The sequence below is a fragment of the Petromyzon marinus genome, chromosome 26 (genome assembly GCF_048934315.1).
Source record: "Petromyzon marinus isolate PM22_M1 ecotype Great Lakes invasive population chromosome 26, UKy_Petmar_22M1.pri1.0, whole genome shotgun sequence".
Classification (NCBI taxonomy): Eukaryota; Metazoa; Chordata; class Hyperoartia; order Petromyzontiformes; family Petromyzontidae; genus Petromyzon; species Petromyzon marinus.
The window spans coordinates 5,000,741-5,016,307 of record NC_133692.1 but is presented as its reverse complement, the minus strand read 5'-3'; the positions used below and the strand labels follow the sequence as shown (position 1 = coordinate 5,016,307).

Below are 15,567 nucleotides of genomic sequence, written 5' to 3'. Positions count from 1 at the left end.
TCGTATGTCAAAAAGGCAAAGGTAGTCATAACATGTGCACGATTCCAAAGTGATGTACACATGATTGAAAAGGTTTCCCTCTGGACTTTGGTGGAATGCACGGCACTGCATGATGGCCTTCCTACTCTGTCAGTCATAATGGTTATTTGAATGGAGGTGTCTAAGACAATTCGTTAATGTTAGCCATAAACTGAATCGAACTCAGGTTTCTGGGTTCGTAGCGCAATGCGCTGACCACTGTGTCACCGCTACACCCTGTAAAAAAGATGGACAACTAAAAATAGCAGAAAGTGTCCCTCCCTTGCCCCCCCCCCCCCCATGCTCCCTGGCTAGAAGCAACGGTTGAGCTGAGCCCAGGTTACCTTGCTTGCTTTCACATGATTGCTAACTGCAGTGGCCATGGAAGACAACCGCTTGCTTGTGGCAGCAAATCGATCACATCGTACGGATCGTTAATGCTGTTGGTGTGGTGACGCATTTGTTGCGTGGAGGCACCGGTGGCAACGGCGTGTTGCTATTCACGGGCTCCGAAACATGCAAGCCAAATGCTTAGAATGTGCCCATACGTATGTTAATGTTATTTGAATTTTACTGAAAAAAATCTTAAGTTATCTATTTCCGCAGCTTATCGAACAATGTATGTTAATCCATGTAAATGATGTAAGCTAATTTCAACTTGTAAACTATTTCACACTTGACACAGTTGGATCTGTGTCGGAGACAAGTGTGGGTTTGTAATGAAGCTGCTGCTGAGTGGGAGTGGGTTTCCGGGAAATTCTAACGACTCTAGCTGCATATGAGGGCACGCAATGTGCAGGTTGGCACAAACAGCGCCTGCACACACTATAGTCATGTCACTGAACGATTATATTATGGTGCAGCTGCACCGGGTTATAATTTGAACACCATCTCGCCAGTGTGCGTTCTCGCGTTACGTGGCCTGTGCACTGAATCTGGGCATTTACTCGTGGGAGGAATGTTCTCGATGGATAATTTTGAATAAAATATGTAATTTAAAAAAAATGTGTTCATGCGTGTTCAACTGAGGTAATGTATGGTCTAAAACGCCTCTCTTTAGAACTGATATCTGTGTTGAGTTGTCCTTCTCCCGCACCCCCTATTAGCGCGGTTGGCTACGTACGGTGCGAAAGACGGTAGCGCACTGCTGCTAACCTGGCGACCCGAGTTCGATTCGAGTTTTCAAGTAATATTTGTGACACCTGAACCGGTCCTGGGCCTCCCCCTCATCGGCTCATCCTTAAATGAGTACCTGTCGTGGTGTGGAGTAACCATTGGCACTGGACAAAGACGACGAGACAAGGTGTGATCCTGGCCACATCTCCCCCTCGTCTGCCATGCCGGCTGTTCATAGGCGCTTGCTCTCAGCACTTGTCTCCCGAAAGCCTGGCAAGGATCCACGTTGGGTCTTTGTTCAAATTTATAACTAGTTTCCCAGGTTGTTGCACATCGCACGTGTCCCTAAAATATAAAATTCCCCGCCGTTTGAAGTTTGTTGGGTATTTGGTGACACAGTGGCGAGAGGTGTCGCCTAAAACTCGTGTGAAACGGTTGAAGTCTGGATGTTTTTTTGTGTGTGTGGCAGAGTTCGCTGTCCCTTTACTGAGAATGGTAGCGGCATAATTCTTGTTTACAAACTGCCACCCCACTTACATGGCATTCGCGCGAGGCAAGGCCGTAGCCATAGTCAACATTGGGGGGGACCAAATCTTCCAGGGGCTCTGGGGGTCCCCCTCCCCCCCCCAGAAAAAAAATCTGCCACCCTTCCTCTTGCTCATGATGACACTCACTGTGAATGAAAGCTGACTGTAATAAAACTGCTTGCACTTTAATCAAAGCAACACTAATAATGCTATTTATCATAAGAAAGTACAGCTACACACTACTATACGAATATGCATTAAATGAAAGCTACTGCAAATATTACAAATGCAGCGCAACATAAATGATTGACACTTTACTCAGACTTCACGTGGGCTTTGACAAATATAACGTAATAAAAACATTCACGTTAGTTCAATACGCCCGTGAGCACCATTGTTGGTCGCTGGGTGAATGTGTGGCTAATTCACTTTCAAAGTAACTTTCCAAATGGTTGATTCATTAGCAATCGCAGATCAGACCGTTTTCACCAAAAAACATTTGTTTCCGCTCGACAGTGATATAGCCGACGTAACACTCATTACATTCTAATATTCCACTTTAAAAAAATTTGAATGAAATGGAGAGACAGGTCCGTGTTTGACATTGATTGTACCTCCCCACAGCTGTCGAGAAACGGCTTCTGCTGGGGTACGGCAACACTACTTGGACAAACCACACTCAGAACTGCTGTACACCGTAATACTAGAACCGGTAGTAGTAATAATGGATAATTTGTTAAGTTTAGTTATGATTAGGATTACATTTACATTATGAGACCTCCTTTGCCAGTGACGATATAGGAATAGGTTTTACCCTTTTAACTGGCACAAAAACTGACACCTTTATTCAAGGCATCATGTTTGCAATAACCACAACACAAGCAGTCAAAATGCAAACAAAAAAGACAACTGATAATAATATGCACTGTCCTTGAATTTGATTGGTCCACACCCGAGACGGCTTTTCTTAGGCTACACACCCGAGACGTCCACACCTGAGACGGCTTTTCTTAGAGCCTAAGAAAAGCCGTCTCGGGTGTGGACCAATCAAATTCAAGGACAGTGCATATTATTATCAGAGTTGTCTCTTTTGTTTGCATTTTGACTGCTTGTGTTGTGGTTATTGCAAACATGATGCCTTGAATAAAGGTGTCAGTTTTTGTGCCAGTTAAAAGGGTAAAACCTATTCCTATAGGATTACATTTGCTAATGATTATTTTGGACGGCGGTGCGTGGTTGCCTGTCGTAGCATAGCAATTATATATTTTAATATTTTTAACATCTATATTGGGGACATTTTGAGCTTATTTGAATATGGGGGGGGGGAGATATAATATATATTGGGGGGGGATTGACGCCTTCCCCGCCCCCTAATTTATCGCTGTGCACCGGCAGATGCTGCCGATGGTCCAGATGTTATAAGGGTCGGCTACAAAAGTTGTCTTTACTTTCAGCCTCAGAAAAAAAGTGGGAATCTAAACTTCACAGTGATTCCTATTCTTGGTTCTTTCGGTAAAGTCACGTAGATAGAAAATACATTTAAAATAAAACTAAAAGGAAAAGATAACCACGACAAAGAATTAAAGCTTTCGTGACTGCATAAATTACTCATTGGTTTTTTTTCAGGAAAAGTCACATTTAGGAATACCATAAAATTTGTTTTAATATAATTTTATGGTATTCCTACATACGTGACTTTACCGAAAAAAAACAATGAGTGATGACCACGGCGTTTCGATCGCAACACAAGCGGTCTTCATCAGGCGGAGAGCAAAGAGGGGGCAAGCCTCCAAATGCAACTGCTTCCAAGGGCTTTCTGAGTGAGCGCAGCTGTGCGGGGTTAACAGCATGGGCGGGGCAGCCAGCGCCAATGTAGGAGCAGAGGGACCGTCCATAAATGACGTCACGCACCTAGGGGTGGGGGGGGGTCAGACATGTGTGACGATGTGTGACGAGGGGGGGGGGTGAGAAATGTGACGTCACATCAAAATGCGCAACTTTAAATAAATATAGACACGTTCTACTTAATTAAATAGTATTTTTCATGTTTTATCCTACAACATCAGTGCAGCGCCACATTAAATACGCAATACAATGACAATAGTTTAAAGCGATTTGAAGCATGTTTTTTTTGGGAGGGGGAGTAGAGCTTTGTGACGTCATATTTGAGGGGGGGTCTGACTTTTTGTGACGCCGTGTGACGATGGAGGGGGGGGTCAAAAATCGTCTAAAATCACGTGACGTCATTTATGGACGGCCCCAAAGCACCACAAGTACAGGTAGTACGTGACTTTACCGAAAGAACCAAGAATATGAATTCCTGCAGTCACGAAAGTGTAAAGTCATAATTTCACAGTGATTATTTAAATCACTAGGGGGGTAGTGTAGCTGCTGTGCAAACTCATTCAGTAATACACAACCCACACACCCCGTCGCATATTTTTTTCTAAAAGCAGCGAGCACTGGCCTGGGTGACCGTTACATGTTTGTGTGCCTCAAATTATCGGCTTTCCCTATCGGATTCAATATCGTGAGTTTTCTTGCACCAGTTTCTTGGGTTTGTCCCAAGGATTTTCCATTCAGTTCGGGGCCTTTTACTGATTTCTTTGAACCCTTTAGGACTGACGCGTACGCTCACCCACTCAAGGCTGTCTCACGCAAATCAACTTGGCTGTAGCCCAAAGCTCTCTCGAGTCTTTAAGTCGAGGCCTGTGTGCGGAGGGAGGGGCGGAGCCGAAAGAGAAAAGGGGTGTGGCCTAAAACGAGGGGGGTGGGGTATCAAGCAAAAGAGGCGGGGCCTTAAAATAAAGAGGCGGGACCTGAAGATTAGGGCCGGGGCCTGATGAGGGGCGGGGCTTGCATAAGAGGGTGGGGCTTGAAGAAGAGGGGGCGGGGGCTGAAGAGGAGGGGCCCTGAATATGAGGGGCGGGGCCTGATAGAGAGGTGGGCCGTGCCTGGAAAGGAGGGGCGGGCCTAACGATGAATCAATATTTAAGTTACTTCCAATTTAATTAAAACAGAGCCCAAACAAAACTGTAAACCACATTTCTCAAAAGTTCACAGCGACTTAAAAATAAAAAACCGTTGTAATTGTGCGTATAGAAAAGTGAATTAAATGAAAGCATCGAATCAAATAAGCGTAGCGGGAAGCTAAAATGTAATGCCCGCAGATGCCGCCACAGGCCGACTAGTAAATAGTGTCTTACGATTGTCATCCTACAAGCCATAACTCAAATCGTCTCAAATACTACGGTCTTACCACATCTCGGATGTGAAGCAGGTTTGAGCCTGAATAGTGAGAGAATGGGCGATCACAACTCAACAGGTTTGTCCTAGACGCCTGTAGGGGGGGTGGTCACGCTGTGGGCAGCTAAAGCAACATCCATTGTTGTGTTATTTTATTTTATCTTTTTATTATTTTATTCTCATTCTACGTGACTTTACCGAAAGAACCAAAGAAGAACATCCATTGTCCCACTGTAATATGGTTCCAACGTATATGCTCTCATCACCTTCACCAACCCACAACGAGCCGCGGTGCCTGGGGAGGCCCTCATCCAGCAGTGGATTGTCAGGGAGGGCGACCTTACTTGAGCCCCCATCCATCAGTTCGTTGTCCGGCCCCCGCGCCTCTGATTTGCGCCGACGGGCTACGTACAGTTGCGAAGGAAGTTCAACGCCATACATCGCTGTCGGTCACTCACTTTTCAGAGGTAGGAGGGCCCACGTCATCCGTGTGCGAGGGCCGCCACATTTGACACCATTGAGGGGTTGATCGCAGCACGATTACGATGGGGGGGTGTTGCTCACTGTTTGTGTATCGTCGCACGGAAGGTCACCAGACTGAAGGTCAGCAGGGGCCGCACTGAAGGTCAGCAGGGGCCGCACTGAAGGTCAGCAGACCGAAGGTCACCAGGGGCCGCACTCAAGGCAAGCAGGGGCCGCACTAAAGGTCACCAGGGGCCGCCAATGTCCCGCGGCCTTCAGCCGGAGGCGATTGACGGGTGACCAATCAGGAACGATCGGAGTCTTCGAGCATGAGCCTACAAAGCAGCATCATCATAATCGCCAAGTGTGTAGGCCATCGGTTAGGGTAGGCCCGCGTAATCACACAAGCCTTCTCGCCTAACCAGACGTCTGGACGGACCTCACACGGCGGAGAGAAGGCCCACGCATCATTTTGTTTTAAGTGACATCTCTCTCGGTCTCTTTTTGCCCCCCCCCCCCTGGCGATCAGTCAAGAGGAGGAGGGCCTTGCGGCGGTCTGGCCATGGACCCACTTTGTCATCGCGACCACGCGGCCCATGAACCCAACTGGACATTGGCGGCGGTCCAGAGGCCCGGTCAGCAGCAGCAGCTGCAGATGTGCGTGGCATGCGTCCTAGAGACTCTGGGCGACCAGGACATCTCGGTGGGTGGTGTAATCGTAACAACAACTGATAATTCCACGTATACAATAGCGGCTTTTACGCCAGCGATCTCACAAAATGCAACATGAAGCAGCAGCAGCAGACCACTCCGACGTTACAATAATTATAATATGAATACATTTTAAGAATCCATTTACTAAATTGATGGCCGAAGCGGCTTCGCAACGACTAATTAGAATATATTCTCTCCTTGGTGTACGTAAGCTTGCGTGTGCAATAATCGAGTACTGTATTGTGTATAACTCGTACCCAATGGTTGCGCATGTCACACATGTGTGGCCTATTTGGAAGGTTAAAAATGTAGAATACAAATCGTGCGGAGACTCTTTAACAGGAGTGTGGTCCAAGATGTCTTGCAAACCCCCCGCAGAAACGAACAGGCAACAAAAATGTTACGAATTGTTAGGGGTCACTTAAATGTGGGTCACAAGACATCTAGACCACGCAGTACACAGCGAGTACAATGTCGACTGTGTGGGCGAGTGGGATGAATGTACTGTACGTTGAACTTCTTTCGCACCGTACGTAGCCAACCGCGCTAATCGGAGGTGCGGCGAGATGGGGTGGGGGTGGGTAACAACACTGAACACAGAAAGCAGTCCTAAAGAAACGAGTTTCCAATCTACACTTAAAAGTGCATAGCTCCAGTGGCTTCGTAATATGGGAAGGAAGAGCGTTACAGACGGCCGCAAGAAGCGCGTCTGAGACGAGGCATCCGTTGCGGAGCGGCAGGTCTAGCCTAGGGGACCCTCAGTGGCAAACATCCTTACGTGGCCCACACTTGTTGATGCCCGAGCTGCCTTCCAATGTAGGGTGTCATCTACAAGTAAGGGGAGAGAGAGAGCGGGGGGCGGGCGGGAGGGGATTTAATGTGTTTAATTACCAATTATAGTTCGTAATCTGCGAGTAATTAAAACAAATTCGATGATGTCGGCACGCACGAGACCGTTAATGTGCGCTGTGAAACAGACAGCGCGTATCGTGCAGTATTCATGGTAAATATACCCGCACTATTAACCAGGGCTGCCTTGGGTTCGAGCCAAGAACCTCTCCTTCAAAATTGGGCAAACGGAATGGTTTGAATGATTGGTGGTGCGCGTGTTGGTCGGATTCTCATTAACGACCAATAACAGTGGAGAATATTTGAACCGTTCCTGGGCCTCCCCTAGGTCGGCTCAGCCTTCAATTATTTCTTGATGTGATGCGTAAGCCTGAGCACTGGAGAGACAGCCGGGCATGGAACTGGCCACCAACCCGCTCGTGTGCCTTGTTGGCTTTCATAGACGCTCGATAACAGCACTTGCCCCAACAGTGTGAATGGCTCCACAGGGTCTCTTTGTGTTGTCTCATCATCACTCTTAAGGTCTGCCGCAAGACCCTTGCTCTGTCCCGGCTTCTGGAGCGCTTGCTTCAGGATGGTGGTGGGCCCCTTGTGAGCCTCCTTGCTGCAGGGAACTTGGCAGCCGCCTGGAGCTTGGTGCACAACCTGACAGGTGAAGGTCACGGGCTCGTGAGCTCGACTAAACTTTATTTTTTATTTTACCAGGCCCCACTGAGCTATGTAGCTCTCTTTCAAAAGCGACCTGGCCACAAATGATAGCTCAACGAAGTGGCCCGTTGCGTGGGAAATGTATTGCAGCCAAATGCTCTTAGACGCGTGATGTTGATTATAAATGTGGAGGGAAAAACCGGAGGACCCGGAGAAAAATCCACGTGACCACAGGGGAGAACACGCAAACTGCAAATATACAGCAGCAGGCGTCAGGGTCGGGATCGAACCCACGACCTCTTGCATAGCATGCGAGGTCGTTAACATCTTGCCACTGCGGTGAAGGTCGTGGGCTCGTGAACTACCAGCTGAGGGTGAAGGTTGGGTGGGTGGTAATATTTTGCTTTTAAAATTGGTTTCTGAGCACAAGGTCAAAGGTCCAAAGCTTCAAGCAGCCAAAAACAAAGAGCATTCTTGAAGGTGAAATAGAAAAGAGTTTATGCGTTTCTTGAATTGCGCAAGGTTGCAAAAAATAAAAACTTGTGAAGAGGAGACGATGCGAAGGATTTTCAAAGGTGGGCAGTGCGGGGAATGAAGCATTGATGTAATATTTCCTTCGTTTGTTACACAACTCTAACGCTTACTCAAGTCAATTACTGAAAGATCACCCATGAGAATAATAGGGGGGTTGTGGGGAGGGTAGGTGAATGAGTGGGTAGGACTGAGCTGAATGTACATACATTATTAGCAATATCAACAAAAACTGGTACACCCCAGTGTCCACTTGACTATATGATAATCGTCGGCATTGATCTATCCACTCGTGGATGAAAGTTTTGCCAAACTGTCGTCCTCTCTCAAGGTCTTGTGTGACACGCAGGAGGGTTCTGGAGCAGGACTTTTGGGTAATTACATCTTAAGGAGTGAATTGCATGTGCAAAGGAAGCCAGAGTATAGCCTTGAGAAAATGCAAACGTATGAGAAGGTAACACTCAATTGTCTACACAGATGAGTTTGTGAACCCACTTGCTCTACTGGTATATCCTGACCAGAGCACATCAGGTTTAGGATTTTTGCCAAAGTCTGTGTGATCCACCAACTCTTGCCTTTAAAAGCTAAGGAATGCAGTATTTTGCACAGAATTGGAAGACATCAAAACTTGTGATGACAGGTCGAGGTGGTTTGAATGGGGTGCTTCAGGTCATATCAGTTACCAAAAAGTTTTAGTGGCTGATACCTTTATTACATAAGTGTTATAAAATTATTTTATCAGGGAATTATTTTCTGGATTGTATGAATGTGTGACCCCCCCCCCCCCCGTCTCCCTGCAGCGAATCCATAATTGGCGTGATTCAACGTTCATGATTTGATTCGGAAATCGATAGTTTTTATTTTATCATCTTGTATTATATGTTGTCTCGTTGGTACCGTAACCTTAGATTGCCATTATATACAGACATAGAGCCAATTATAATTGCATCAGGACTGTTACCTGAAATTGCAACTCTATTGCTCTCCAATGTCTTTGCGGGTTGCACCACACGGTATTCGGCACGACGTCCGACATTTCGGCATGTGGAGAGAAAACGTCAGACATCATGCCAAACGACGGCCTAAAAACACATCACAGAGCTGTACAGCACAGCCTCAGATACCGACACAGTTGTATAATTACATTGCGATTGCAATTAATTTCCAATGACACAAATACAATTGTAATTGACCCTAAGTCTGCTCACATACATACACACAGACACACGATTCAATGAATGCATCATGAGTGTAAGATTCTATTTTAAATGATGAATGTATGTATCATTTTATGCTTGCTGGAAATCATAACTATAAGTTTCAGCTGTAGCATAACTAGCCAGGCGGCGGTGACTATTCACGTGGCCTGGAGTCCAACACTGGAGGCAGCAAGGGTTGGTGGCTCATCGCACAAAGGTTTTGAAACTCCCTTCTCGTGGGCTTCGAGAAAGTGCCATACCCTGGCTTGCCAGAAGAAGGCAGTACAGGAAGTGGACTAATCACCATCTCCTTACATCTGTACAGTTATATAGTGTTTCCCCCTTGCTTGTGCAGATTTTCTCCATGTGCTCCGGTTTCCTTGCACACTTTTTAAACATCTTATAAATAAAACACAATGCAGGATCCTCCTGCAATAGAGTCATATTACTCGGTGGGGCTTTCCTAAATACGTAAACTTCCCCGCAGAAAATTCCAAGCTGTGAAACAAATGGTCCCAGCTTCTGCTAGTGCTTACGAGGACCGCGATGGTGCTGTTGATATGTCGTGTCTCCGCTTGTGCCTCCGTGTGCTCAGGGATGTTGACCGTTCTTCAGGATGTCCCAGCGCTCAACTTGGCGGTGGAAGGTGAGGAATGGTAGTAGTAGCTCCGAGCCATGAGGGGCCCAGGTCTCTTTTGTGAGGCCTAGGCACTATTACAATCGGCGGACTCCCATCCGTTGTTGTCTCACCAAATCCTTCTAGCTGCTCGCGCGGGTGATGGAGCTGTTGTCAAATTAGCTCAAACCTTATGGAACCATCGTTCCGCTGTTGCTTTGTTCATGACCTTCTTTGGTTTTAAATCGGGCGGTGGTGTGGCTCAGCGGTAGTGCATTCCCAGCTTGTTGAAGAGGTTCACGTGTTCGAATCTAGCGGATTCCCTGATTATTTCTCCGAGTGTAATAACGATGATGATGATGATAATACCACGCTCCGTCTGCTTCAGAGGGGATATCAAAGATTCCCCGATGTCAACCCATTGTGTGTGCCTGCATCTGGGTCCAAATTTTTGCCAAATTCGATAATTACACCACAAATTACTTTATACATAGCAATCATCACCTCCTACTGGCAGGCTAATGCTCCAGGTCACTCTTGAAAATGAGACATCCTGGTTTCTGGAGTTTTCACCTGGTTACACGAAATAAATTAAGCGCACCTCTCCCACAGTCCCACTTCTCCCGGTAGTACTTGTGGTCTGACAGCTGAAGAAACTGAACTGTGGCTCATTTGAAAACCAATGTAGACAAATTATTATCGAGCCTTCACCTCCCCCCGTTTCCTATGTGTACATATATTGTCAGTAGACCTCCCATACGCAAGCGTACGCATTTGGGTTTACCCCCCTCTCCATGCGTATGTACTAAATGGATGGCCCCAAACACCATTCCGATTTACGAAATTTCACTTTACGCCCGTTTTTCTGAAGAATGTATCCCTTTTGTAAATCGAGGGATACCTGTACAGTAAAGCACTCAATATTTTACAATACCTGTCAACCTCTTATCAGTGCCTACCTTATTACAGACCAATTCAGACCTTATTGGTTACCGCGTGCCCTTAAAAATCTCAATGTTCATCCTACAAAGTCTCATCACAAGCGAGAAACACAAACAAATAAATAAACATTTTTTTGCCCATATTGAAACGGCTGTACGCCGTGTGGACCTGAAAACTCAATTTCCCTGTACAAGAATACGGGTAAACCGTATGGGTTGACATGGTATGTTTTACACATCTGGTGCCTCAAAAGTCTGTGCCTTCAATGCTGCTGCATGATTGAGCAGTTTGACATTTTGTGCATTATTGCTACAAATAAATGTTTTAACATTTTGTTCACGATACATTAATAAATCACCTTCCTGTACACATTGGCCACCCTGTGCTGCTGCTGTTGTCCTGTCAATGGAACTGTGCGTGTTGGAACATTAGCACCTTAAATGTCCAATCCGCGTGTTGCCGAATACTAATTCTGTCCAATATTTGCGGGGGGGGGGGGGGGGGGGCGAATGCCGATGTCGCTGTCAGGACCGGTGGGACAAATCTGCATGATGAAGGTTTTCGGAAATGTCACCGTTGACACCGATGCTCGAATGACACGCGCATTTGTTAATAACACTGTGGTCGTAAAAGGAGAATTAGTATACAGCAGGCGACGTTTTGGGGGCAGTGGCCCTTTTTTACGGCGTACATGGAGATGCCAGAGAAGTAGAGGGACGTGGCGATTGGCGTTTCTTCTGAGACCCAGCCTCTGAGGTGTTCTCTGGGCCTTGGCGGGGAGGGTTCAGTTTGTTGTGTCATCTGCTAAAGCCGTGAATTTGTTTAAAAGTGTGTTTGATCAACAGATCATTGGATAATAATGCACCAAATATGGGTAGTCACGTCACCTCCGCCTATGATCTGATTGGAGATTATCATCCTAGGTGCCCACCAGCGGGAGCAGCAATCACACTTAGGGATAATGATTTGCATATGTCGCAGTGTTTGCGTAAAAGCTTCAGAAACTCAAACCGCTTTTCGTCACATCTCGTCTCGGCCATTCTAATACCCTGCTGTAGTCTAGCTAAGCGTACCCCTCCCCCTTCAATGTCACCTGTCTCTGTGCGGCACAAGGTGTATGCAGCACCTGCATGCGAAAGCGCATTCGTCTGCAAAATTTGTCCAGGTTTGGGTAACCATATTTTTTTCATTTTACAAAATGCGAAACTGTTCGGCACCCATCGCCGGTGAGGGTTGCCAACAACAATTGCCCGATAATTATTAACCCTCGTGAAACGCGACCGTTGTCAGTGCTCACTCAGCTCACGTGTCGGCTGAAGTCGGAGGATGTGGCGAGGGCGCTGCTGGCGATGGTGGAGAAGCAGGTCTGTGCCTCACAATGCACCCACACGCATAGATCCCCTGTATAGCCTGTTGCGGCAAGAGCTGTTAGCGAGTAACACCTATTAAGGCCGGCACACAAGGGTCTGGGTGGCCAGCACCATGCCCGGCCACCTTTGTCTCCCAAGTGGCGATGATTCCACATTGCACTAGGTACTAATTTTAGGCTGAGTTAACCTAGGGGAGGCCCAGGACTGGTTCAGATAATTGTCACTGGTGTTGGCCATGAGCGGGAATCAAACTTGGGTCGCTGGGTGTGGGGAGCGGCTGACGGTGGAGAGCGCACTCTGGTGTTAATGTACAGCTCTCTATTTCTGTCCTTGAAGAATTTATATTTGATTGTAAAACTAAAAGAACGCACATGCGGGGCATATGTAATGCCGTCGAATACGCGCTGTCCTCGAAAGTATTTAATTAGCTGTACAGAGAAACTGGTAGGGAGCTGTCGCAGCAAACGTGTTTGCACGTTGGAAAATAGTCCTCTTTGCTCGGATTTTTGCCAACCCTTTGATCTATTTGATCAATTGATATTAAAGTTTAATTCATTTTGGATCATTCTCTCTTGAGTTATCATGCCGTTACGCCATAGAATGACGGGCAGACGGGAGCTAGTGCATTAACGCTTTCAACCACAGCTGGATAGCATTCAAAACACACACACGGTAAATTCCGCCGTTTTATTCTTTACAATGTTTCCCCCCGACCCCAACTCCCTCATTCAAGATTAAAACGATGCTGATAAGGCAACAGGGGCACAATCTACATAAAATTAGCCCGTCTTAACCATCACTCGAAATTACAAGCCTGCCTCTTTGCCCGGTTCTCTAGCGATAATTGAACAAGTGTATTAAAAACCGGTAATTGCGTTCATTAGGGCCGACGTGCGCCACCGTTCGCGAATTCAGTGCCGGTTCTCCATTGTTTCTTGGCAGGTCACAGGGCCGGCGGGCCCCAAGCAGAGCCTCCCTTTCATTGCCCTGCTGGGGAAGCTGATTGATGCTCTGCCACCGTTAGCGGAGCGCCTGGCGCACCATCAAGGTGTGTGCTCTGTGTTTTTTTGTATGCCATTAAAAAACCGAGGAGGGGGGGAAGAAAAAATACCCTCCATTATGGAAATTTCCAGTCGTTAGGCGAGCCGATCGTAATTATTGTGGCGTGGAGGGGGGTGGCGGGTGGTGGAGAGGGTGCGCTCGTGGGTTTGTGTTGCGAATTCTTTCTGAAAATGCCCCAGGCAAAGGCCGGATTCTCACTTTCGCTGCTGGGCTGGTTGATTATTCAGATGCTAATTCGGCCGAGTCATGAGATGGCAACCAATGTCAACGATTCCACGATGCGCTCTGTGCGTGAACATAGCTCTAATATCCCACTGCTGGACAGAGGCCTGTATAACTATTTTCAGAAGTTACCTGGCCACAAATGGTAGCTCAACGAAGTGCCTTATCACGTGGAAATTTATGATACCTAAATACTCACATGTTGCTTCTAAATGTGGAGGGAAAAACCGGAGGACCCGGAGAAAAATCCACGCGACCACAGGGAGAACAAATATCCAGGCGTCAGGGTCTGGAACAAACCCACGACCTTTTCTGTAGTCTGTCTCTGCTTCTCTCTCATGGGGTGCCACGGTGGTGAGATGTTAACTACCTCACTGGGCATACAGGAGGTTGTGGGTTTGATCCCGAACCTGACGCCAGTATATTTGGAGTTTGCATGTCTCTCTCCCCGTGGTCGTGTGGATTTTTCTCCGGGTCCTCCGTTTTTTCCCTTCACATTTAGAAACGTGCGTTTGGAGTATGTGTCTGCTATAAAGTTCCATTTGATAAGCCACATCATTGAGCTTCTGAAAAAGAGCTACACAGCTCAGTGAGGCCTTTACCTGCTAAAATAAAAATAGTATAGTTTTAGTATCTCTCGGCTTCTGCTCTAACAGAGTTAGTTTCATCAGCCATTCCCGTGACGCGTGCTGCCCAATTCGGCTTGATTTTGCTTTAATGTCAACGTTGCTGTTACCCCTGTTCTTTTCTTTATCTCTTCAAATCCTTAGTCGATCTCTTTCAACTTAATCCTCAAACGCCTCTTCCTGTCGAGTTGTGTTAGACCGTGAAGCGGAGCCTCGCGAGAAAACGTTTTTTTTTTTTACGGAGCCATCTTATATAACGTACAAGAAAATAAGTCGAAGACTTTTGTTTTTAAAGAATGTGCGAGCTGCCCGTGAGGGTGCTTGACTCATACATGTTTAAAGCACGAGTGCACCACTCGGCCGAGTTGTACTTATTCCGGTCATTCATTGCTTGAGAGATGGCTACAGCTTGGGGAGCCCTTCATCCAGCAGTGGATTGATCATGGCTGAGGGTGATGACAATCATCTTTCACTGTGGTTATCGTGATTCTTTATGAGCATCGTCGCCACTACCATTGTCACAGTGGGAATTTTCATCACCACATTTATCATCATGACCACCACTGGTCATCAACTCACTTCCATCGTCACCACTGCTGTCATTGTCGTCGTCGTCGTCACTGTTGTCTTCATCCTCATCGCCATTGTCAACAGATTCACCATGTAACTGCTATCATCTTAATTGCTCTTTGATCATTCGCTATCTTGCATCATGGTTACAATTACAAACTTCATTACCGTCATCGTCGTTACCGTCGATTTCATCATTGCGATTTTTTGCTGTCATATTCACCATCGTCACCACAGTAAATCACGATGACATGCGATAACAGTGGCACACTACGTGTTTACCCGTCTTATTACGAAAAAAGAGAAGGCGGCACGGCAAAAAAAGCGTACTCCACCTGTTCCACCTGTACTGGATAAAGTGTTGCATCCTTACATTCATGGGGTTTTCTCTGGGTGCTCAAGTTCCCTCCCACATGTGAACGCTCGTTAATTGGCCGATAACGCCTTCATATGCAGAGGACCGCGGAGGACTTTGGTGCCGGCTCACCGCATGGCCGCGCCTCTGTGTTGTTCTCTCTCTTCAAGAGCGAGCGAATGACGTGTGGCGGTAGTGGCGGCGGCAGCGACGAGTTACAAGTTGGGATTTTTCACGATGAGCAGCAGTCCTTGTCTCTCTTCTCTTCACGCTTTGTTGTCGCTCCTGGGAGAGACGCGGTAAAACGACTCATAATTATCTCCCTGTTACAGTTCTCTCCGTTTATTTTTTTTGACAATAAAGTTACCAAAAAAATTATAATCACATATTCTAAAAATAATTTGCTTATTTATGCAGGAGAGCCACGCTTGAGTCGTAGGAATCTTTTTCAGGAGGGTCCTTGCATTGGTGTTTTTATTTTATTTTAAGATGTT

At 46.7% G+C, this 15,567-nt stretch overlaps 1 protein-coding gene across 2 annotated transcripts in view; it reads left to right on the top strand.

Annotated features, from left to right (window-relative positions):
• Positions 1–4,639: 4,639 nt before the first annotated feature.
• MEI1 (meiotic double-stranded break formation protein 1) overlaps positions 4,640–15,567 on the top strand; it is a 90,456-nt gene continuing 79,528 nt past the window's right edge. Inside the window, exons 1-6 of one of the 2 annotated variants that reach the window (XM_076069890.1) lie at positions 4,640–5,374; positions 5,899–6,072; positions 7,455–7,584; positions 9,906–9,956; positions 12,159–12,232; positions 13,181–13,286. In XM_076069890.1, the coding sequence (XP_075926005.1) occupies positions 5,932–6,072; positions 7,455–7,584; positions 9,906–9,956; positions 12,159–12,232; positions 13,181–13,286 (502 nt within the window). In that variant the 5' untranslated portion in view covers positions 4,640–5,374; positions 5,899–5,931. The remainder of the gene's footprint in view (positions 5,375–5,898; positions 6,073–7,454; positions 7,585–9,905; positions 9,957–12,158; positions 12,233–13,180; positions 13,287–15,567) is intronic. The other variant, XM_076069889.1, reaches the window with a different exon arrangement.